We start from the raw sequence: 23,540 nt of genomic DNA, 5'->3' as shown, positions 1-23,540 counted from the left end.
CTCATGTTGTGTCAGGAGCTTCTTCCTACTCATTTCTCAGAGATAATGGCTCTTACCGTTCTATTGATTTTTTTTGTTTTTTTTTTGCTCTTACCATTCTGTTGATTTTTCTAATTTTCCATTGTATTGATTTTTTTTTTTTTTTTGTGTATACACCCTTTTCACAATACTTATCTAACTTGATTCAGTCAATTAATCGAGATGCCTTGCCCTTCTTACTAAGAGGGCAACGTATAGCTGCAATTGTTTGAACTTGGGCTTGCATATATTGGTCGTGGGGTCAGAGAGTGTTTCATTTATTTTAGCCAATACTTGATTTTCTTTTTTGTTGTTCTTTTTTTATTCAATACAAGACTAACTATTTGGTATGATTGTTTTGCACATGTAGAATGTTTTACAAGCAACTCAGTTATTAGCAATTGATGTAGCAGCAGCAATGGGGCTGATCAGGAGGGCACTCATAGGAGATGAACTTATCGAGATAGAAAAGACTGTGTTATAAGCTCTTTTTTGTTTGTATTGTTTTGTTTGTGTATACGTGCTGTTCTATTTTCATGTGAATCCAACTTGATTACTTGGAACCACTGGTCACCAAGAGCTTCATTTTTTTATATACAAAAAGAAACACATTGTGATATGTAAACAATGTGCATGATGGGTTAAATACACACTGTTTAACCCAATCTCATATGTAAACAATGTGCATGATGGGTTAAATGCATAGTATTGATTGATTAAGTTTTCATTTTTCTCATCTCAGCCACTAGTTGCTACTCTGTGCTCACATTTGATATCATTTTCATGAACTTCCCATTGAGCCCCTAAGTCTGTATCTCTGTAAGATGTGCACTTTAGCTAAAGTTTTTATCAAATAATAATGAACCCCAGAATTCTCTTACCATAATTACTCTTTCCAAACTGGTATTTGAACTTAATTTATGCATTATGAGATATCCCATTTCTGAAATCTTTATGGTCTTAGTATCTAATTGCTTTATTTTTTGAATTTCTTTGCTTGGAATGTCTTGGTCCCCATGGAGAGGAGGTGTTGAGGCCACTGATTTATTAACTATATTTTGTTTTTTTGGGTAAGTACCCTGTTTGTCAATATGTTGGTTTATTGGAAGAAAGGCAGGCAACTTGATCGGATTTTTTGTTTTGATGGTGGTATTTTTGCCTTGGAGATATCGGGGTAGAGGTGGTGGAACGCGAAAGTTTTAGTTTGCTTGAATTTTCTGGTTGAAGCTTCGAAGCTGAAATACTACTCGTTTGAAGGTATTGACTAACTTTTTAAAAGGATCCTCATTTTAGTGATCAAGAATCAAGATTTAGGATAGTGTGCACTTATGAATTTAAACTAGAAAGAATAACTAGAAGTTTTCAATATTGATCGGGTTTTTTGTATCTATCTGGTTCAATTGGGGCTTAAACCCAGTTTTCATGGAACTACTAATGTTGTTGTTGTTTGGATTGCTCTTTTTTTTGTGTTTTTAATTGGTATTTTTTTTGTAGAAGTAAGAATGTCAACACCTCTTGATCAATTGACATTAGTAGTTAACAGTAGTTCTATTGTGGCCGTAGACAATGACTCAACTCCACCAGAGTCATATCCCTCTAGAACCACTAATGTAATAGAAGTGAGCTTAGATGAAGGTACCCTAAATGAGGAAGAAGGCGACTCTATCCATAGTTCTAAAATACAAAATAGGTCTCATGTTTGGTTGGAATTCAAAGAAGTTTCACTTATAGATGGTACAAAAAAGGCTCCATGTGTTCATTGTAAAACCAATTTGAGTATTATTAGTAGTGCAGTATGATTCAATATTTGAAACATTGTCCTAGTAGAAAAGTTTAAATGAGAAAACAAACAAACATAAATTTTAAACCATTGGGGTCTACTGTTGACCAAAGTCCATTTGGACTTCCTTTTAAGGATTTTGGAGGCAAATACTTTCAAGCTAAAATGAGAGTACTCATTGCTCATTGGATTCTTATGCATGGTCACCCATTCATGATAGTAGAAAAGGAGGGATTTAATTTTGTAATGAAGATGGCAAATGTGAATTATGAAAAATATCCCGTAAGACCATTAAGGAGTGTACGGAGGTGTACGAGGTAGAGAAAAAAAATTAAAAATTTTATTAAAAGAGATTAACTAGATTAGTCTTACCACGAATCTTTAGAAGTCCCAAAAATCAAAAGATCGCATACATAGTTATTACTGGGCATTTTATTGATAGTAATTGGAAGCTACAAAAATGAGTCTTGAGTTTTGTACATGTTCGTCTTCCATGTCGTGGTGTTGACATAGCAGATGCTATTTATAAGTGTTTGAAAGAATGGAAAATAAAAAAATAAAGTATTTAGTATCTCAATTGATAATGCTGCATATAATGATGTTTGTGTAAGATTTTTGAAAGATAATTTTTCAAGAAAAAAGAAATTGGTTTATGGTGGGAAGTTATTTCATGTGCATTGTTGTGCTCATATTCTGAACTTATTAGTCCAAGATGGTCTTTTTCAGATTAATGATATCATTAAGAATGTGTGTGAGAGTGTCAAATTCATAAATCTGTCTAAAGTTAAACTTCGCACTTTTTTTGAAATTGTACAACAACTACAACTAGGTGAAAAGAGGTTGTTAATTATCGTTCAACTCGTTGGAACTCCACTTATGACATTTTGTCTTCTGCATTAAAATTCAAATATGCATTTCCTTGATTTCAAGATAGAGAACCAACTTATGATTGCTTGCCAAGTCTTGATGAATGGGAAAAGGTAAAAATGGTGTGTGGGATTCTAAAAGTTTTTAATGTAGTCGCTAATATAATTTCTGGGGATGACTACCCTACTTATAATTTGTACCTTAGTGGGGTATATAGGGTAAAAGAAGTTTTAAATTTTCATTCTACAAATGAAATGTTTTCATTAGGACAATGGTTCCTAGAATAAAAGAAAATTTTGAGAAGTTTTGAGGTGAATGCAATTTGTTGAATGTTGTTGCTTCATTTTTGGATCCAAGGATCAAATTAAGGTTGATCGAAATATGTTTTCTAGAGATATATTCTAAGGAGGAAGCTACGATGAATATAAACTTAGTTCAACGGACCTTATATGAGATTTATGAGAAATATGTATCCATATATAATGTTGAGATTAGTAATGAAGGGATTGCTTCAAGTATTAGCTCTACGGGTGTTTCCACAAGTCGTAGGTCACATTCTTTATCACGTTCAAGTTGGTCAAAGTTAATGACATATGTGAAACAAGTGGAAGTAGTGAATTCACCAAGGTCAAAATTAGAAAATTATCTTGAAGGTGTATATATTTGTGAGAAAACTACAAAATATGATTTTCATGTTTTAGAGTGGTGGAAAGTGAATAATTTGAAATTTTGGGTATTATCTAAGATGGTAGCAGATATCCTTATCATTTTCATATCCACAGTAGCTTCAGAGTCTACCTTTAGTGTTGGTGGTAGAGTAATAGACCCATATTGTTCTTCTTTGGCATCAAATACAAGGCAAGCTTTGATTTGTGGTAGTGATTAGGTTCGGGCTCTTCACGGTGTCAAAAAAAATAAAAAGGTGAACTAATTTTGAATAATTATTTATTATGATATTTTTAATACATTTTTAAGTTTTATTTATTAAATTTGTGTTTGATGATTACAGCCTAAGAAGAAGATTGTGGAGATAATACTACCAATTACTTGATTTTTCATCTTTTTCTCATCTTCATAATTTTAATATTTTTCACTACATTAAGTAATTAGTAGTGGAAGAGTTTTTTTTTATCAAACAATAATCATTTTTATTTTATTTTATTTTATTGTTTGTCATAGGTGGAGATTTTTCTCATGCGAATGGAGACTTTGTTTATTGTTTTTTAGCACGAAGAGAAAGAGATAGAGATTATAAATTTATACTGGATATATAGTTTTTATTTGGGTGATTACATATTGATAATGATATTTCAATGATGTTTTTGTGTTTAATTATTGAATAAAGTTTATGCAAAATATTATGCAGTTTTTATGATCAATTTTATGCAAGGTTTATGTATAGAGATTATGCCCAATTTTAGGTAGAGGCCATGCCCAAATTTATGTAAAATATATGTATAATTTTGTATACACGTTATTTGACATATACTTTATGCAAATTTTTAAATATAGGTTGGAGCTCGAACTCGGTTATAATTATTGGGCTCGAGCTTAATTACAATTTTAGGCTCGAGGCTAGGCTCGGTTCGGGCTTGATCACGAATTTGAAATACTTAAATGAAACCCATTTCGAACATAGGCAGGTTTGGTCTCAGATTGATTCGATGCCACCCCTAGTGGATTGATGGATTTGAACAACAATATGTAGGTATAATTGTAATTTTAAATTTCTTATAAATAATATATTATTTTAATAAAAAATAATAATTATAATTGTGTTATGTTATTTTTCACAAGAGGAGATGTAGTGGTTGGTACAAGAGGCACAGGAGGCTGGTGAGCAGGTTGAAAGGTGCCATTGAGTGTCAGGATCGTGGAGCAACCTTTGGGTACGTTAAGGAGTTGGGTTTAGCTCAACCGCCTATAGTTAGGATGGCCTAACCAGAGTTGGTATATAGTTTTTTTTTTTTTGTATAATTTATAAAAAATTGTAATTTTAAAAAATGTATAAGTTATAAAATGTTTGAGATGTTATTATAGATACTTTTTATATATTGTTAATTTTATTTTTAATTAATTAATTTAATGAATTTAATTTTTAAAAAATAAAAAATTATATTAGAAAAGCTTCATCCTTTGCCGGAAAAATTCATCTCTGCTAGGCTGGGGTTGCAACTCAGTAGGGCCCCTTTGCCAACGAATTAGAGAAATTCGCTGGCAATGGGTGTCTCTATGCCAGTGAATTGAGAATTTTGCTGACATAGATTACCTCCTCACAACCAGCCTGATCATGAACACTTTGCCAGTGAATTTTGAGATAGATTTGATAGAATGCCTCTCCCAGCAGAAACGCGACAATGTATGTTGCTAGTGAATTGACATCATGTAAAACTTCTCATTCCAGTATCAAACCCAGTTGAAATAGTTGACAGTTAGTTGTGTAATCAATTTCATTAGTCTCTTTGACAAAAACTGGCTTTTTAGTAATGCAAAAATTTTAACTTATATGTCGTGATTAACTTCTTTGGTTTGTTATGATCACAATTATTGTTATAGACCTAGTAACTAAAAACCATTTCTTGAACCCATAATCCATTAGTTAACTTGGAAGTTGACACAATTTTTAGTAACTTAAAAGATTAAATTTTATAAGCCCTATAAGTAAGAACCAAGGGTGTATAATTTACACAAGGGGTATATAATTATCTTAGAAAGGTAATTAAGAGAAAAGAGGAGGTCAATGCTGGCTGTAAGAGAATCATTTGCCTCTCAAATGGCAATAGGCAAGCAAATAGAAGAGTTCTTTGTCCTTTACCCTTGAAACTGAAAGGGGCTAATAAGTTCAGAACCATTTTAGAAAAAATCATTTATGTCGAAATCATACTCTTTTATGTTTTCAATTACGAGATCCCTTGTCATATACATGGTTATTCACCATTATCTTGGGCTTTTTTCCCAGCCAAATCTTCCAAAGTAAGACTTACAGTGTCTAGAGATCCTTTCCTCACTTGCTCTCCTCTAGCAGCCAAGATTTCTTCAATAGTCCCAGGTTCTCCAAACCAGCCAAGATGATCAGCGATTAAATGCAGATTACTACATCCTCCACAACGGGCCACCACCACTCCTTTCTCATATGATTCTTTGCAAACTGTTTTTATAGATCTTGTTTCGCAGACCTTACAGGTGAAAATCATCGCAAGATCATGGCGTGCAGACACTTTCAAACTGGAAGAGGCTTTGCACTTGATAGAAGCGTCAGTTACATCTGGGTTCATTTCAGCTAAATTTGACACAGGTTTTATATCCTGGTCCTTGGTAGCTTCATCATTTGACCTGAGAACAGGATCCACCAGCGTTTGGAGACCTTTTCTGTATGAATTTACCTGAAAGTATCTGCTCCACGAGTTCTCCTCTGGAGAAGGCCTTAGTATTTCTACAACAAAAAGTATATTAGCATATTGAGTGAGAGAGAACTAAAAGTCAAATTTGTTAAAGTGATAACGGCATATCTGGTTAAGTGACATATTTTATAATTATTAAGTGTTTCATATTCTTTTTGCTCATTATCATGTATTAGGATTTCTACCCATCATTATAACTAAGAAGTGTTGGGAGGGCATGCTCGTAGATTCAAGCTCCTCTTCGTGAAACCCTAGCTCTCTCTCCCTTCTCTTACTTGTGCTCTCCTCCTCTTAGCTTCTTCTCTCCTTTTTCTCCTCCTCTTTCCTCTTCTATTCTAAACCCTTTTAGAAATGAAACCCTAGAAGCTAACATGATATTAGAGCAAGGATTCTAGAGTTTTAATTAAACTGCTCAAAAGTTCAGCAAAGAAGTATGCAAGAGGGCGCCTACAACCAGCCATTGAAGGAAGCAAGTGCTGAAAAAAATTCCATCAAAGCTCTTGATCAAGTTCATGTTTTTAAGCCTTCATCCCTTGTGTTTTTAGTTCATGAAAATCTCAGAGTTAAGCCCCTCTGCCGGTTCTTCAATTAAGTTTTGTTTCACCTCATAAAAAACCGTATTTGGTGCTTATATGAGGACTGAAAGGTAGCATTTTTTGTTGCATGGCTATATGCTCTCAAAAATCAAGTTTGTGGCTGCCATAAATTCCCCTTTTATGTATTTGAAAATTCCTTGTTGGCTGTTGATCTCAAGTTGATGGTGCTTGTGGTTTTTTAACTCTTCAAAGTTCTTCGTTTTTTTTTTTTTTTAACCCTAAGTTAGGGTTTGAAGTTATTGGCTGAATGAAAAGTCTTTCTTTTGGAGTGTTTACACCTCACTAAGCTTCTCAATTTTTTTGTGGGATAATTCATGAGTTTAGTTTCTTCAAGTCATGCTTTATTTCTTCAAATCATGCACGTTGGGGTTTGAATAGAGTGCTGGAATTTCATATAAAAATATGTTTTTCAGCACTTAGTTGGACTTATATCTTAAGTTCTTGATTCTCCTACACGTTCCAAATCAAATTGTGTTAGCTCCTTAATTTCTTAGGCCCTAGAAAGTTTATTTTTTGTTTGTGGCTGGTCCAATATGACAGAAAATTCAAGTAAAGTCTCCTCTTCTTATGCTGAATTCAACAAACATGATTTTTTGAAAATAATTACTATTCCACTTAAACGTCTAAGTAATTATTCATCATGATCTCAATCCTCAAACGATTTTTTTACCAGAATAGACCTTACTGGACACTTGAAACAGCCACCACTACATGAAGATGACTTTTCCTACCAAAAATGATTGATTAATAGCTTGGAAGAACCAGTTGCTAATAATTTTGTCTACCTGGATACAGCAAGAGATGTTTGGACAACTCGTTTGAAATTATATTCCACTCCTGACAGCATTAAAAAAAAAATTATGATATCTTTCAAAAATGTACCTGACAAAGTAATGTTACAATCTTCATGAGTACTATGCTAAATTCTAAGGCCTCTGACAAGAGTAGAAAGTAGCACATCCTTATTCTATTGCCGCCCAAGAGAGACAGAGAAAGTACTTGTTTCAGCCATATGTCTTGCCAACTTGAAACCCTACCTACATGTTACAAAATCTCAGGTACTTCACTCTTCTGCTAGACCTTTTGGTGATGTTAGTGCTGTCATACTCAGGATTCCAGCCAAAGAACACACATATCAGCCGGATCAGGTGAAAAATTCTGCCATGTTCTCCCAAGGAAGGGGGAGTGGCATCTACGTAGAGGAAGAGGAAGAGGAAGAGGAGGTAGATATTGTGGTAAAGGCAGTGCTAGAAGTAGTGACTACAATTCTTACTCCTCCTTTTGTGGTCAGAACAAGAAATATACTTTTTGTAGCCTCAATAATCATGCGATTGAAAAGTGCTAGAATGTACATGCAAAACTGAATTATTTCAAGGCCAATCATGCATCCACTGCAGCCACAGAAACCAGTAAAGAGGTAAGCTCAAACCTTTCTAAAGGGAAGATGACCATCAAAGAGGAGGACTATGAAACTCAAGACACTAATGTTGCTACTTCAAGTGCACCTACATCGTTGCAACCACTAGTATGTACTCTTTTGCTTCATGTTTCAGTTTGTCACCAAGGATCATTGACGCTAGAGCCTCTAAAGACCTTACTGGTAAACTTCGCAACTTAAACTTCCTTATCTCCTTGTTTGCGAACTGATTTGTATCCATTGCAGATGGGTCACAAACCAAAGTTCAGAGTACCAGTACTTCTCATATATCCTCTTCTCTATCACTTAACAATGATTTATTTGTTTCATAGTTTCCATTGAGCCTCATGTCAGTTAGTCAATTGACCAAGAATCTTAACTTTTTTGTCACATTCGTTTCTTTTAATGTGTTTTTTAGCATATCAAGACGAAACAAGTGATTGGTGGCGGTCATGAGAGAAGAGGTCTCTACTTCTATGACTCTTTAATTTTGACGGTTGTAGCAACAACAAATCCAGATGTGAAACAGTAGCATAAGAGGCTTAGTCATCCTCATTGGTTAATTTAAAAACATTGGTTTCATCCCTTAAATCTCTTACTCAGTTAAGTTAAGTTTTGAGAGCTTGGAAAGCATCACATGTTCGTGTTTCTTCCCAGGCTCGATAAAGTAGCTTCAAGTTCTTTTTTTTAGGTTTTGGGAGTCTATCCATAGCCTGAGCAGCTTTGGAGCGATGAGGCGACACCCAAAGGAATGTGAGGAGGAAACGTCGTCGCTCGAGAAGAATCTACACCCGACTCTCTCCTTGGCAGAAGGGGGGCAGGAGAAAGACTTGCATCGACCTCCTCTCCCCGGAAAAGCCGACACAGTGGAGAATCCCGTTATAGGGACTCATTAGAGGCAAGAAGACTGCGGCAAATCGCCGGTGACGGAGGAGGATGGCCCCTAGAGCACGGCAAAAGAAAGATCAGCGGGAAGGAAAGGAAACTTCAAGACGGGAGGTTCATCATGGAGTTACGGTGATTCTGAGATCACACTGACCCTAAAGCAAGGGCGAAATGCCAAGGTAATCCGAATCACGATGCGGAACGGGCGAAGAAGCTCCTTCATCTCGATCCCCTTGGCCTCTGTCTCGGATTTCACTCGATGCCTAGAGGAGGGAGATTCCGGAAGTGCTCCGAGACTGCGTGAAATCAGAATCGGGAGATCTCTTTCTCCCTTTCCGTATTCAGAAAACAAGGGATTAGAGAGCTCAAGATAATCCAGCAAAGAGAGCTGACAATCATGGCGCGCGTCTACCTACTAGAAACTCTTGGGCAGTCTCAATGCTGGAAAGAGTTGCGGAACTCGATCCCGGCCATCAGGGAGAAGTATGCTGAGTTTCCCATGCCGATAAATGCAAAAACTCATCCCCGTCCCAAAAAAGACCTCCGACATTCCCCCACCCCCTTTCAGCTCCCATCTCGAAAAGCCCAACCCCAAAATCACCACTCTCCATATCACCCCTCCAGAAACTCTAGAAAATACCCCAAACGACTGTCCAAATCCCGACCATAACCTTACCCCCGACATATTCGAAAATGGGAAACAAAAGCTCAGCGCCGGATTAATCGTGGAATCCTCCTTTGAAAGATGGAACAGCACTAGCCTCACACTTTGGTTCGGCGAGTCCTTCATGCTTCATCCCATGGTAGCGTGGATGGAACCTCAGAAATGGCTGGTTCTCCCCAAAACGAAGGAGGAGACAGAAGAAATCTTGGAGAATAGGAAATGGCTACAAGAAGAAGAAGAATTTGTATCGAAGTGGGAAGAAACTCCGGTATGCCAGCCTCTCGGCCAATGGGTTTCAATCCGAGGTCTCCCGATTGAGTTATGGTCGAACGAGGTGCTCAACAAAATTTTTAACACATTCGGAAGAATCATTCAGTGGTCGGACACCACTTCGGAGGGTTCAAAGCTCGACGTTGCGATGGCATTTATCGACCCAAACTCCCGTTGGAGAGAGCCTCGTTTTCAAAAATTAATTTTCGGTGGTGATTTTGTGTGGATAGAGGTGTCCTTTAGAGAACTCTGTATACTGAGACCACCAGAATGTCGTCAGACGTGAAAGAGAAGCAACACGCCGAAGGACATAGCTTACGCGAGTCCCGGACGAGTTAACTCAGGGGACACTAGACAGAATCCCTCCCGCTCAGGTGAGTCCACGTCACTACCGAGTTTTGACTCAGACTCAAACTCGAAGGTAAACTCAGAGAGTAGTTTTTCAAAAATTATTTCTATCCCGAGAATCGAGGCGTGCATGTCAGAGGCTTTTAAATTAATCCCGGATTCCCAAGCTGGGAAAACAGGGTATGTGTCAGAAATTTTAAAGCCAGTTCCAAATTCCCAAAAAGGAGAAGATGGTAGTGTTTCCAGCCTACCATCCAGCCTGTCCGTCACGGTCTCCAACGTGAAATCCACTCAACCCCCTTTCAAAATATCTCAAAAATCAAATCTGACGAGCCAGGAGTATATCTCGAGGTCTGATCTCGTCTCAGAAATGGAGTCTACCCCAAATTCAAATTTAAAAACTCAATCCCCATTCAAAATATTTCAAATCTCAAATCTGAAGAGTCATATGTGTATCCCGAGGTCTGACCTCGTCTCGGAAATCGAGTCCACCTCTATCTCAAATTTAAATTATGGCGTCCAAAACGAGAGTGAGTCAGAACCCACCTCCACTTTGCAGAACTCCAACACTGACTCCTCTCGTACTACGGACAGTCCCTTGTCTGGAAAGTCTACTCATTCAGCTTTTTCAAACCCCGAAAATACTCTCCCCTATTTCCACCTCATTCTTCTCATCTTTTCCCAAACCCCTCACAAACCCCCTGTCTAAACCTCTCCTCTAGAAAGGCCCTCCCAATGTTTCTACCTCGTATCAAGAGACAAATGCGCAGGTTCTGAGGCTATCCGATGGCTACAAGCACACTGATGATTTCGAAAACAAAAAAAGGCAAAAGGAGAGGTTTAATCTGAACCTCGAACCAAGCACCTCGCATGTTCGTCAGCTCGAGGACACAATAATCGTCTCGGGTCTGAGACCTCGAGCACTGAGATCACAGGGAGTGATCATGAAAATGGATCTAACTCTTGTCTCTTTTGGGGAATGGACTGAGCATATGCCCGGAGCCGCCCTCACGGATTTAAACCTTCGCCCTACTCCTGTGGAGCAAGACTTCGTCCCTGCAAGAACAGAAAGGCCGATGGACTCCACCCCACCCGAGTGCACTCACATGGAGCCTAAGCAGTCGGACCTTCCAGACCCAGAAAAATCCCCCCCTCATCCACTCCTAGTCTCTCTACCTATCCTGGCTACATATCAAAGAAGAAGATGGCATTGGAAACTGATTTACCGAAGAGAGAATCTACTCGGCTTGCTGAGAGGAAGAATATGACCCCCCCCCCCCTTCCAAACGACAGATCTACTCGTCTTGTGGAAGAACTCCAAGTGGAGCGTCATAAATATGACGAAGATGGCAAAACATGATGAGATTGGCGCGCCTTATGGGTGTTGTTTACCAAGGTCAGCTGCCTGGGGACAATATTGCATCGGGAGTCCAAAACCGAGGTAGCAAATGATCTTGCTATCTTGGAATGTCAAAGGAATTGGTGTTATCCAAAAGCGCGGCATGATATCAAGCTTCATTTCTCAATTCAAGCCTTCTATAGTTATCTTCCAAGAAACAAAGTGCCAAGAGATGATAGATGCCATTGCCAAGGAGCTCTGGTCGTGCCCCTCAATTAAGTGGGTAGATGTGAATGCTATTGGCCACTCCGGAGGTATATTTGTAGCCTAGGCCTTGGCTAATGATGACTCTATTAATATCATTGAGGACCGGTTTTCGCTGAGTATTCAATTTAGAGATCTCTCCTCTGGCAGAAGTTGGTGTGTGGGCAGAGTGTATGGTCCGACCAGATATAGGGATCGGAGCCTTTTTTGGGAAGAGCTCAATTCGCTTCAGCAGAATTGGAATCTCCCGTGGATCTTTGCAGGGGATTTCAATGTTATCAGATATTGTCATGAGAAGAACCCTCTGTCAATCCGAATTTTGGCCTCTATGCGAGGCTTCTCAGATTTCATTGGCGGGTGTGGGCTGGATGAGATTCCCTTATCCGAGAAGAACTACACGTGGACTAATGGCCAGCAGCAGCCCATACTATCAAAATTGGACCGTTTCTTGGCTTGCCATGATTGGTTGCAGATGTTTGAGAATGTCACGGGGAGAGTTCTCAATAAGGTAGGTTCTGACCATTAGCCTATCCTGCTGACTACCGCTTTCGAAAAATGGGGGCCCTCGCCTTTCCGTTCTGAAAACTCATGATTAATGGAGGAAAATTTTGAAGCTCTTATGGATGATTCGTGGGATGCGGGTCTAAGCTTCGGTAGAAGGGAGTGGGCATTCCCTCTAAAGCTGCGATTCTTAAAAGGAAAAATTAAGGAGTGGGCCACTAGTCGCCATGCCTCTATGGTTGCCGAGAAGGGCTCTCTTCTCTCTCAGATCGTGGCTCTGGACCTGGTGGAGGAACAAAGGCATTTAAATTCTGACGAGTTTTCGCTCCGAAAATCTCTAAATTATAAGCTCAATTTTATCCTACATCAAGAGAAGGTTCACTGGAAGCAAAGAGCCAGATTTAAATGGCTAAAGGAGGGAGATGCAAATACAAAGTTTTTCCATTCCATCGCCTCGGCAAAGAAGAGATCCAATCGAATTACTTCATTATGCATTAATAATGAGGTAACGTCGTGTCGGACCTCAATTACTAATGAGTTGGTTAAGTTTTTTTACAGATTTATATTCGGATGAGTGTACCAATAGGCCGAGGTTTCCGCACATTAGCTTCTCTCGTATCTCCACAGCAGCTGCCTCACTTATAGAATCTCCTTTCTCTTCGGACGAAATTGAGCGGGCCTTCTTAGGCATGGAAAGTGACAGGGCCCCGGGCCCTGATGGTTTTAATGGAGACTTTTTGAAAAAAATTTGGGCCCGTCTTAAGGAAGATATCAGTGCTATGATCGATGGCTTTTTCATAAAGGGTATAACATTCCGCAGCATCGGTGCATCATTTATCACTTTGGTTCCAAAGAAAGCAAGTGTAGAGAAACCGGAGAATTTTTGCCCTATCAGTCTGGTTACGAGTGCATACAAAATTATTGCGAGAATCCTAGCTCACCGTTTAAAGGTATTGCTCCCCATCGTCATCCACAAAGGGCAAGGCGCTTTCCTCAAGGGGAGAGAAATTTTAGACTCCACAATGGCTGCGCATGAGCTTATGGACCACTTCAGGCGTAACCAGGACCCGAGAATCGCCCTTAATTGATCTTGAAAAAGCTTTTGACAAAGTTAATTGGATCCTGGTTGATGAGACAATGGAAAACATGGGATTTGGAGAAAAATGGCGATTTTGGATAAGAAACTGTGTGGGCTCAGCATCCTACTCCCTAATCCTCAACGGTTCGGTATGTAGATATTTTAAAGGAATCAGGGGAATTAGGCAAGGTGACCCTCTCTCTCCGCTCCTATTCAACATAGTCGCAGAATGCCTCTCTACTATGTTTTATTTGGCGGTTGACCTTGGATGGCTCTCCCCAACAAGCCCCCACCAGACATTTAATATACCGATTTTGCAATATGCGGATGATACTATTATTTTTGGAATCGGTGATATGGATAGTGCAAAGAGGATAAAAGCAGTATTGGGGCTTTTTGAAATAGCATTTGGGCAGAAAGTTAATTGGGGGAAGACCTCTCTCATAGGATTTAATGTGAGCCCGGAGAATCTTGCAGAGATGGCAAATTTATTTGGTTGCTCTACGACTACTCTTCTAGCGAAGTATCTTGGCCTCCCACTCTTTCATGGGCGTATCTCCCAAAGTTTATGGAACCCAGTGGTCGAAAAGATTGAATCTCAGTTAGCAACTTGGAAGGGGAGCCTCCTCAGCAAGGCGGGCAGACTACTCCTCCTTAAGTCATGTAATGCTGGCATCCCAAACTATGCTTTATCCTTTATGCCTTGCCCCTTCTATATGCAAAGCCATGGATAAAATGAAAAGAAGATTCCTCTGGAGAGGGTCAAGTGATTCTTTCAAATATCACTTGGTCAGATGAGATGAAGTATGTCTACCTAAGAGATTGGGTGGATTAGGGATTCAAAAATCAAAAGAAATGAACAAAGCTTTACTTCTTAAATGGATATGGAAGTTCAACACAAATTCTTCTAATCTTTGGAAGGATATGGTTCGGGCCAAGCTGGGTTGGAATTCGTCATGGCGGATGTCCGGAGGAAATCGGAGAGGGTTATCCTCAATATGGAGATCTCTTTATTTGCTTCTTCAGAATTTCTCCTCAGCCTGTAGATTCTTTGTTGGCAGTGGCAGATCTCTTAAATTCTGGGATGATTGGTGGACAGGGCAAGAACCTTTGAGGAACTCTTTCAGGAATCTTTTCCTTCTCTCCACACAAAGGGAGATTTCAGTAGCCGATGCCTTTGAGGGGGGTAGTATGAACCCGAAGGGGTCTGTCTGATTCGGAGGCTATAGAAGCAAGCAATTTATTGGATTCTTTGAATCATGTCAGAATAAGGCTTTCCAATACAGACAAGCTCATTTGGTGGCCTGACAAAAGCGAAAAATTCTCAGTTTCTTCGGCATACAGATACATTAATGGTTGGGATTCGATGCAAAGTGAGCATGATATTTACTTCGTTTGGCGTCTCTTTGCCCCTCCAAAGATAATATTCTTCATGTGGGGTGCTTGCCAAAGTAAAATTCTTACGGCAGATGTGCTCCAAAGAGGAGGTCACCCATCTATAGACCCACTATGTCCTTTTTGCAACACTGAAGCCGAATCCGCCCGCCATACTCTACTCCTGTGTCAATTCTCATGGAATGTGTGGACCTCTGTTTTATGCAAGTTGAGGTTGCAATTCTGTATATCTGCTGATCTGATCGGCTTTTGCAAGTCGATCATTGGCTCTCCCCTTCCTGATCTCGGTAAAATGATGATCTCAGCTTGTGTCAGTTTCGTTCCATGGGGCCTTTGGAATGAACGGAATAGAAGGCGGTTCGATGCTAAAAGTGAATCTAAGGCAAGAGTAGCAGAAAGTGTGACAGGGCAAATCTCCACCTGGCTTCTGACAAGGAAGCCTTTTTGCTCTTTCAAGGGCACCTCCATTCGAGATAACTGGAGCAATTTGGCAAGGATGCACATTGGGACTAAGGTTCAAGTAATGAAGGAGTGGACTCTCCCGGAGGTTGGTTACTTATAATTGAATTTTGATGGCTCTTCTCTTGGCAATCCAGGGATCGCTGGTTTTGGGGGTGTGATTTTGGATTCGTCTGGAAATCAGTGCTTCTCTTATGTTAGTCCATTAGGCATCTCCGATTCTACGTCGGCAGAGTTATATGGCCTTCTTAATGGGTTGCGTGTGTTCAGAGACAACTGCAGTGGTCCTAATCACATTGAAGGGGACTCCAAGGTAGTAATTGGTTGGTGCCAGCGTGGTTCCCTTCCGCCATGGAGGCATTGGGACATATTTTAGGAGATTTTAGATATTGTATCATCATTTTCTTGTATTTGGTCTCACATTCCGAGATCTAAAAATTCGGCAACAGATGTGCTTGCCAAGCAAGGAGCTTCCCTGCAATCTCTTGTTGTAAAGGATCTGCTCCCTCTTCCTTTGTAAATTTTTCTCTTGTTAATATAAATATATCTTTTTCAAAAAAAAGAAAAGTTCTTTTTTTTAGTTCATTTTGATGTTTGGGGACCAGTTAATGTATCAGATATTTCTCAATCCAAGTGTTTTGAGGTTTTTGTGGATGATTGTTCTAAAGTAACTTAGCTTTATTTAATGAAGGATAGATCGGAAGTCTTTTCCATATTTGAATCCTTTTGTGCTATGGTTGAAAATCAATTTAATATGGAAATTCAAATTTTCAGGTCTAATAATGTTGAGTATTTTTCTTCTCAATTTTAGTCTTGAAGTCAAAAGAAGGGCATCATTCATCAATCCTCTTGTACTTATACACCCTAACAGAATGGTGTTTCTGAAAGAAAGAATAGGCATTTTGTTGAAGTTGCATGAACTATTAAGTTGTTCATTAACGTTCCTCAATATTATTGGCTACATGTTATTCTCACTGCTTGTTTTCTTATTAACCGGATGTATTCTAGTGTCAGACAAAATCATACACCATTCTCCAAGCTATTTACCGATTCTTCTCCTTTTCCATTACCCCCTCGTGTGTTTGGGTGTGTTTCTTTTGTGCATAGTACCGCCACCATTTAGAATAAATTCAGTCCCATATCTATTAAATGTTTTTTTTTTAAAAAAGAAATCTCAAATCTATTAAATGTATCTTTCTTAGTTACTCCAAAACTCAAAAAGGATATGTTTGTTATTCTCCTTCTATGAGGAAAACATTTATTTCAGTAGATGTTACATTCTTCGAAGATCAACCCTTCTATTCCAGTATGTCCTCTAGGTTTTTAGCCTCTTACAGGGATGCCAAGACCTTTTGTTCCACCACACCAGCCTATTTTACATGATGAGCAGCCTCCTAAGATCTCCTCTCCCATTGCTGATTACTCTTCTACGGAGTCAACTAATGTTCCAAGGCGGTAAGCTCCCAACCATCTTCTCCTCTTGTGTTTGGCACACCCTGTGACACTAGACCTATTGCCCTCCGTAAAGAACCATGCTCCTCTACCTTCCCTCTTGCACCTTTTTTACCCACTCATAGATTTTGCTCTAGTTGCGTTACTTTTTTGGCAGCCTTGTCTTCCTCTACTATTCCTAACACTTATAAAAAGGCTTTTGTGATCCAAGGTGGAAAGCTACCGTGGATGAGGAGATGCAAGCTATGTACCACAATAATACTAGGGAATTTTCCTCCCTTCCTTCTACAAGAAAAACAGTGGGATGCATATGGGTTTTTACTTTAAAATATAATCCAAATGAAATAATTTATCAATATAAAAACAAGGTTAGTGGCCAACGGGTATACTCAATTATATGGTATTGACTATGATGAAACTTTTTCTCCAATGGCTACGCTGAATTTTGTACGTGTTCTACTTTCCCTTGCTGCTAATTTTAAACAGCCAATGTTTTAACTTGATGTTAAAAATATCTTCCTTCATAGTGATTTATTTGAGGAAGTCTATATGATTCAAGCCCCTAGTTATGTGGTTGTGGGGGAGAAAGTATGTGGCCTCAGGAAGGCCATTTATGGGCTCAAACAATCACCTCGTGCTTGATTTGATAAATTCACTAAGGTTGTGGTACGATTTGGTTTTAAAAGACGTGAGAGTGATCATTCCGTTTTATTAAAAACTACATAAGGCATGATACTTATGGCTGTTTATGTAGATGACATTATCATCATAGGGAGTGATTCTGTGGGCATCCAATAAGTTAAGGAAAATTTGAATAAGGTGTTTCAAACCAAAGATCTTGTTAAAGGGATGCTCGGTTATAAGCTAACTGATACGCCTATGGATCCAAATGCTAAATTTTGTGTTGAATTTGGGGATAATGTGGATGTTGGAAATCTTCAAAGGTTGGTTGGAAGACTTATTTATCTCACAGTCACAAGACTAGACATATCTTACTTGGTCAATGTTTTTTCCTTTTTTTTTTTGTTTTTAAATGATGTTGTTACTTGGTCAATGTTATCAATCAATTTATACATCAACCACGACAACTTTATTAGTTTGCATTAGAAATAATCTTTCGGTACTTAAAGAAAAATTTAGGTCAAGGCTTATTACATAAATGTCATGGGCACACTAATCTTGAAAGACTTGCATATGTAAGTTTGGCTAGTTCACCTAATGATAAGAAGTCTACTTTCAATTATTGCACTACAATAGGAGGTAACTTGGTCACTTGGAGAAGCAAAACACAAAGAGAGGTAGCTAAATCCAGTGCTAAGGAACTTCCCGATTACAATGTATGTGGAATCATATTCCTAGATACGCTAATCACTTAACGGATAGTTAGGCTAAATCAGGTGTTTTTCTCCAACATCTTGTTGTGGAGGAAGGTCATGTTTAGTAAGGTTTGTATTCTTTTCTCTCAGTAATATATTCACACCTCTTCTCAAAAAAAAAAAATCCAGTGCTAAGGCAAAATATTAGGACAATAACACATACAGTAAGTGAATTATGTGGTTAAGGTCCCTTATGGCAGAACTTGGTTTTCCAATAACTAAGCCCATGCAAATCCATTGTGACAACCAAGCAGCTATTCATATTACAGTAAACCCAGTTTTCATGAAAGAACAAAGCACATCAAAATTAATTATCATTTTGTTCGAGAGAAGTTACAAGTTGGTGACATATCTATGCAATGCATTGCCTCCAGAAACCAGCTAAAAAATATTTTCACAAAGGTAATATGCAAGTGGTCCACTCGCTACTACTTGCTCAAAGTTTGGAGTATTTGATGTTTTTTGCACCAACTTGAGGGGAAGTGTTGAAGTAGTAATGGCATATCTTGTAATTAAGTGGTTATGTGGCATATTTTGTAATTACTAAGTGTTTTAATTTTTTTTACTCATTATCAGGTATTAGAGTTTCTACCCATCATTATAAATAAGAAGTGTTAAAAGGGTATGCTCATGCACTCGAGCTCTTCTTTCTGAAACCTTGGCTCTCTCTCCCTTCTCTTACTCATGCTCTCCTCCACTTACCTTCTTCTCTTCTCTTCTCTTCTTCTCTATTCTAAACCCTTTTAGCCATGAACCCTACAATCTAACAAAATTATAGCATGGACACATATATCCATTGTATACATATTCAGTATATCTAAGAAATTGTGGAGATCTTTTTCTCTTTTCGTCAAATAGCAACTCTAAAGAAATTTATTTCTGACCTTTTTATCAATATCAAAAGGAAGGCCTGCAAATGTTTTCCCTAGCGAAGGCAAATTGCATTTTATTTTAATAAGGCACCATTGGTAAACATTTGCATAAGCTGTGTATCAGTATGAAGGGAGAATTAAAAAAAAAAGTGAATAAAGTGAATGTTGTGACAGACAAATAGTTTATGACAAAGATGAATTACCTAAGTCAAGGATTTGAAGGATGGAAGACAAAACAGATACTTTAATAACAAAGAGAAGTGGTAATACTACAATGGCCACATTCACTTTTACTTGACCTGCTGACCACCTAATAGCCCGGGTTGTAGTTTATAAGATCAGTCAGACCTAATTATCTACAGCCTTGCAGATAACCAGTAACATCATACCAACAGCCAGTTTCTTTTGTCATCAGAGATTGATGTAACATGATAATTATCATTCAGCTACTAAAAAAAACAGCCAGCAGTAAACTGAAACAAAATAACACCAAAGTCATTGATGATTGTCAATCCAAAAATATGCCTTTCACACAAGTTCCAAAGAGTGAAATAGGAGAGAATGATGGGTATCAAAAGTTTTCTCAAGGAAGAAAAAGAGGAGCCCAAATTTGATTTTGAGCAATATTAGTAGATTTCTTTTTGACAATGGCATTTTAGCAGATTAGGAACTAGAAATTAAGAACTTACTGGGATCTTCTTTGCAACTTATAAATTTAGTATTTATTGTTTGGGCAATACTTAGTTGGGCCTAATTTGAGTTAGATATAGGCCCATTAAGGTTTCTTTTTAATGCTTTAATTCTGGCCCTTAGACTTTAGTCATTCTTATGTTCTATTCCAGGTAATGGGATTAGCTTTTTAGTCTCTGCGATGTTCTAATGCAGGTTATTTAGGGTTAGTCGCTATATAATGGCACTAACCCTACAACAAATAAGTTGATGAATGGAAATTTCAGAGAATTGCTTTTGACATTGGCAGCAAAACTCTTCAGAAAGGAACTTCCAATTAACTTCCTAATCTCTTAAAAGGAACAAGTGAACCCTCTTTCTTTCCATTCCCAATCTTTTCTTTTGTTGATCCCTTTCTATTCTCTTTTACATAACTTCTTATTCTTTCTCTTCTTCGAACTTCAATCCTTTTGGTTTGATGGTTAGAATTAAATTGGTTACAAAATTTTAAACCCTAAACCCGTCTCCAAAATCTTTACCAAATCAAACAATCTCAAACCTATTTTGAGGTGGAAAAGAATTGATGAAATAATATGTGAGTGACATTCTCACTCAGAAGGGTATTCTTGTTTTCTTCTAGTATCATTTTAACTGTTTTTCGTTCATGTTATAGGTTCTTGAAGTTTAAATTGACTTCTACAGGAGTAGGCAATAAAATTAATTTGTACCACAGCCTAAAAAGTATGTTGGCATCAGTCCATGTTTTCAGCATAATGTATTTCCCTTGCTGTCCCGCATCAGATCATTGTCCAAACATAACTGAAATTCAGATAAGGAGAATGCCTCTTCATCATATCCTTCAAACAAGGTCATTGTCTGCAGAAATCGCTTTCACAAAAACATTTTGATGAAAGGAAACCTCTTACAAAGAAACAGTGGGTTAGATTAAAGTCATTTTGACAGGCAAACACCAGAATAAGTTAGTTACACTCCTAAAACCGCCACTTTTGACTGTACGTTGTTTTCTTTTTTTTGAATATTGATTACACACACAGATGCCCCCTTGTCCCCTAGTGAGACTTAAGCCCAAGACCTCACATTAGGAACACACCGCCCTCTGCGCCCCCCCCCCCCCCCCCCCCCTGCATGACCATTGAGCCAAAGGCCCAAACAATACCTTTGATTGTACTTAGAAAAGCACTGGCAGTTGAGACAGGCTAAATTGTGCTCTTGAGGAATGGGTGATTTCTCTATTGCCCTCCAAAAATATTGTCACTGCATTTCTTTTGTGATGTATTTTCACATAGGAATCTCATCAGATCTGATAATCCACAACTCATACAGTACCAGATGGGATGATAACTATTTTCTAATCCAGCGTTGCAATAGAGAAGCTTATTTTGAGAAGCAAGATGTACTAGAGCAAGAAGAAGCTTCTCTTCTATACACAAAACATTCCATATTAACTGATAGAATTTCTTATTCTATGAGCTTAAAAGGTCACCACAGTTTCATTCGTTGACATTCATATCAAAATTTTGAACAGTGAAATTTGAGGAATGATTTGCATATATTTACTGATATAGAAAGAACAAAAACTTTGTTCCCACTCTTACCAACACAAGTCTACACCAAGAAGTTTTCCTGGAGCTATTATTTGGAGCTACAGTTTCCAAACCAAAAGTCTCATTTCAGAAGAGACTCATGTGATACTTAATGGCTCTTCCTGTAGCTAAAGTCAACATCATTTGGGGTGGATTACTCAACTCAATATTATATTGAAGACCTACAAATTGTCTTCCTTGTCTAGCTAGCTGAATTAAAAGCACTTCTTACTCGCAGAATTGATGGTTAAAAATAAAATTTTGTTAAGGACTGCATTTACTACATCAGTGCCCACTCTTTCTTACTAATACTTTTAACCTAATACAGATATAAGGATGCATTAGGACATATAATTCTTTACAAAATCGTCTTCAAATATGGAAAAAGTTCAAGTTCCTTAAAAAAAGGGAAAGCTCTAGCACGAAAAACTTAAAAAGGAAATCATAAAAAAAGGCAAAGAATTAATTCAAAACAGGACATTTTGCTTGTTCCAGAAATTCATATAGCATGCCCATATCCTCATAGGATTATAGTAACTCCATGGATGCTCTAATTCTAGCTAAAACTTATCAAAGCAGGGAACACATAAACACGTTAAATGAATGAAAACACTCTAATAAACTTAATCGGACCAATATAGACGTTCAATTGCTTATGGTGCACTTCATTAGGTCAAGCATCAATATCATTCCGAAATACATGATAACTTGAATCTTTTGCATCTGTAATTTTCAAGGCAAAACAAATCAACTTTTCTAACTCTCTTTTGGTTGTGAAGACATTTTTTCTTTATTATATATTCTGTCTTGTATTTCTACCCTGACTCTTCGAAATTAGGACACTTAGTTTTTAAGGTGCTGGTATTTCAACTTGCATGATTTAGGCAAATAGAAAAGTTTCTCTCTGAGTAACTGCCACACTTGCAGAAATATCCGCTGGTAACTCAATACTGGCTTGTGTTAATGAGCGAAAACGAGGTGGATTCCCACAGCATGAGAAATTCTAAAGCAAGACAAGAGTTACCTTTGGAGGGAGTGCCTTGAGATTGAGCTAGACGAAGATAGGAAGCAAGCCGCCTCTGCAACAAGCGAGCAGCCATTCCAGGTTCTTCTTTGGGGAGCTTTCTTCTTTCGTTAGTTCTTTGGAAATGCTCTTGTTCAGATTCCAACCACAGAAGACCCGCGAATACCAATAAAACCGTGCTTAGTGTACTTGCAACGTCACAAGTTATATGACGTGGTAGCTGATATGGACGCTTTTACGGAGGTTTAATATATGGCGTGTAACTTGACAAAACCTTCGTTTTTTTCTTGGAAAATTTACTGATTATTGATTAAACAACACTAAAATAACATTTCTTCGACCAAATATGACAATTTATCGACTTTGGATGAAAATGTCCCTGATTTCAGGTTAACGTTACTATTCCATTTTGACTCTTCTTTTTGTAACCCAAGCATTCAAATCCACAACCTCATGAATCTCAAAACATCATGCCCATGAAGTAGAACTCCAATGTTTCCTCCCACTCCCCTCTTCATGACTCATCCTATCTCTTGTCTTGAACCCTTGTTCTCGCCTTTACCCTTGAAGTTTGCTCTAATTGCTCTTGTTCTTGCACCCTTTTCCAACCAAAAATTATCACCAAGATATAGATTTACTCTTGTCAAGATTCAGATTTACGTTTGAAGCTCTCAGTTTCCAAGATATCCCCCATTCCTCTTGCCAAAATTTGGTTGCTTGGGGAGGATGAAATCTAGTAAAACTTGAAAAAACTTGTTCTTTCTTTTCCTTTCCCATTTTGTTTCTATAATTCAACTTCTTTGATAATGGATAAAAGGAAATTGATTGGAGTCTGAGGAAAAATATGAAGAGAAAGCCTCTTTCATCATCCCTGCATCTAGGGGTGGCATCGAGTCGAGCCGAGCCCGAAACTGCCTATGTTCGAGCCGAGCTTGATTTAAATATTTCGAGTCGAACCGAACCTCGTCTCGAGCCTAAAATTATTATCGAGCTCAAGCCCAAAAATTTTAAACGAATTTGAACCGAGCTTCGAGCCGAGCTCGAACTTCTACATATATTTAAAAATTTTCAAAAAATATATATAAGATAAATTGTATATAAAATTATGCATATATTTTACATAAAATTGGGTATGACCTCTATATAAAATTGGGCATAACCTATATATATAATACATGTATAAGATTGGGCATAACCTCTACTTAAAATTAAGCATAATTTATGTATATAATACTTATATAAAATTCGGCATGACCTCTAC

At 38.0% G+C, this 23,540-nt stretch overlaps 1 protein-coding gene across 1 annotated transcript; it reads right to left on the bottom strand.

The window, feature by feature from the left end:
- Positions 1-5,422: 5,422 nt before the first annotated feature.
- Positions 5,423-22,797, bottom strand: LOC137938304 (uncharacterized). The gene is made up of 3 exons (XM_068783284.1): positions 22,730-22,797; positions 22,280-22,467; positions 5,423-6,098 (listed from the first exon to the last, which is right to left on the bottom strand). The coding sequence occupies exons 1-3, from the start codon at positions 22,795-22,797 to the stop codon at positions 5,593-5,595; spliced, it is 762 nt and encodes a 253-aa protein (XP_068639385.1). The 3' UTR covers positions 5,423-5,592.
- Between the last annotated feature and the right edge of the window lie 743 nt (positions 22,798-23,540).

This window comes from Aristolochia californica, unplaced genomic scaffold (genome assembly GCF_029961685.1).
Source record: "Aristolochia californica isolate CCGP_79_NKW_82.1479 unplaced genomic scaffold, dmAriCali1.0.hap1 SCAF_8, whole genome shotgun sequence".
Classification (NCBI taxonomy): Eukaryota; Viridiplantae; Streptophyta; class Magnoliopsida; order Piperales; family Aristolochiaceae; genus Aristolochia; species Aristolochia californica.
The sequence above is the reverse complement of the archived record's forward strand: the minus strand, read 5'-3'. Positions and strand labels throughout refer to the sequence as shown.

Bases quoted from the DNA above. Each gene is read 5' to 3' on its own strand.
- LOC137938304 (XM_068783284.1), bottom strand. From the start codon at position 22,797: ATGAAGAGGGGAGTGGGAGGAAACATTGGAGTTCTACTTCATGGGCAT. The intron at 22,468-22,729 runs GTTGTGGATTTG...TGACGTTGCAAG, and splicing joins GATGTTTTGAGATTCATGAG to TACACTAAGCACGGTTTTAT. The intron at 6,099-22,279 runs GTAACTCTTGTC...TTTTTGTTGTAG, and splicing joins TCAAGGCACTCCCTCCAAAG to AAATACTAAGGCCTTCTCCA.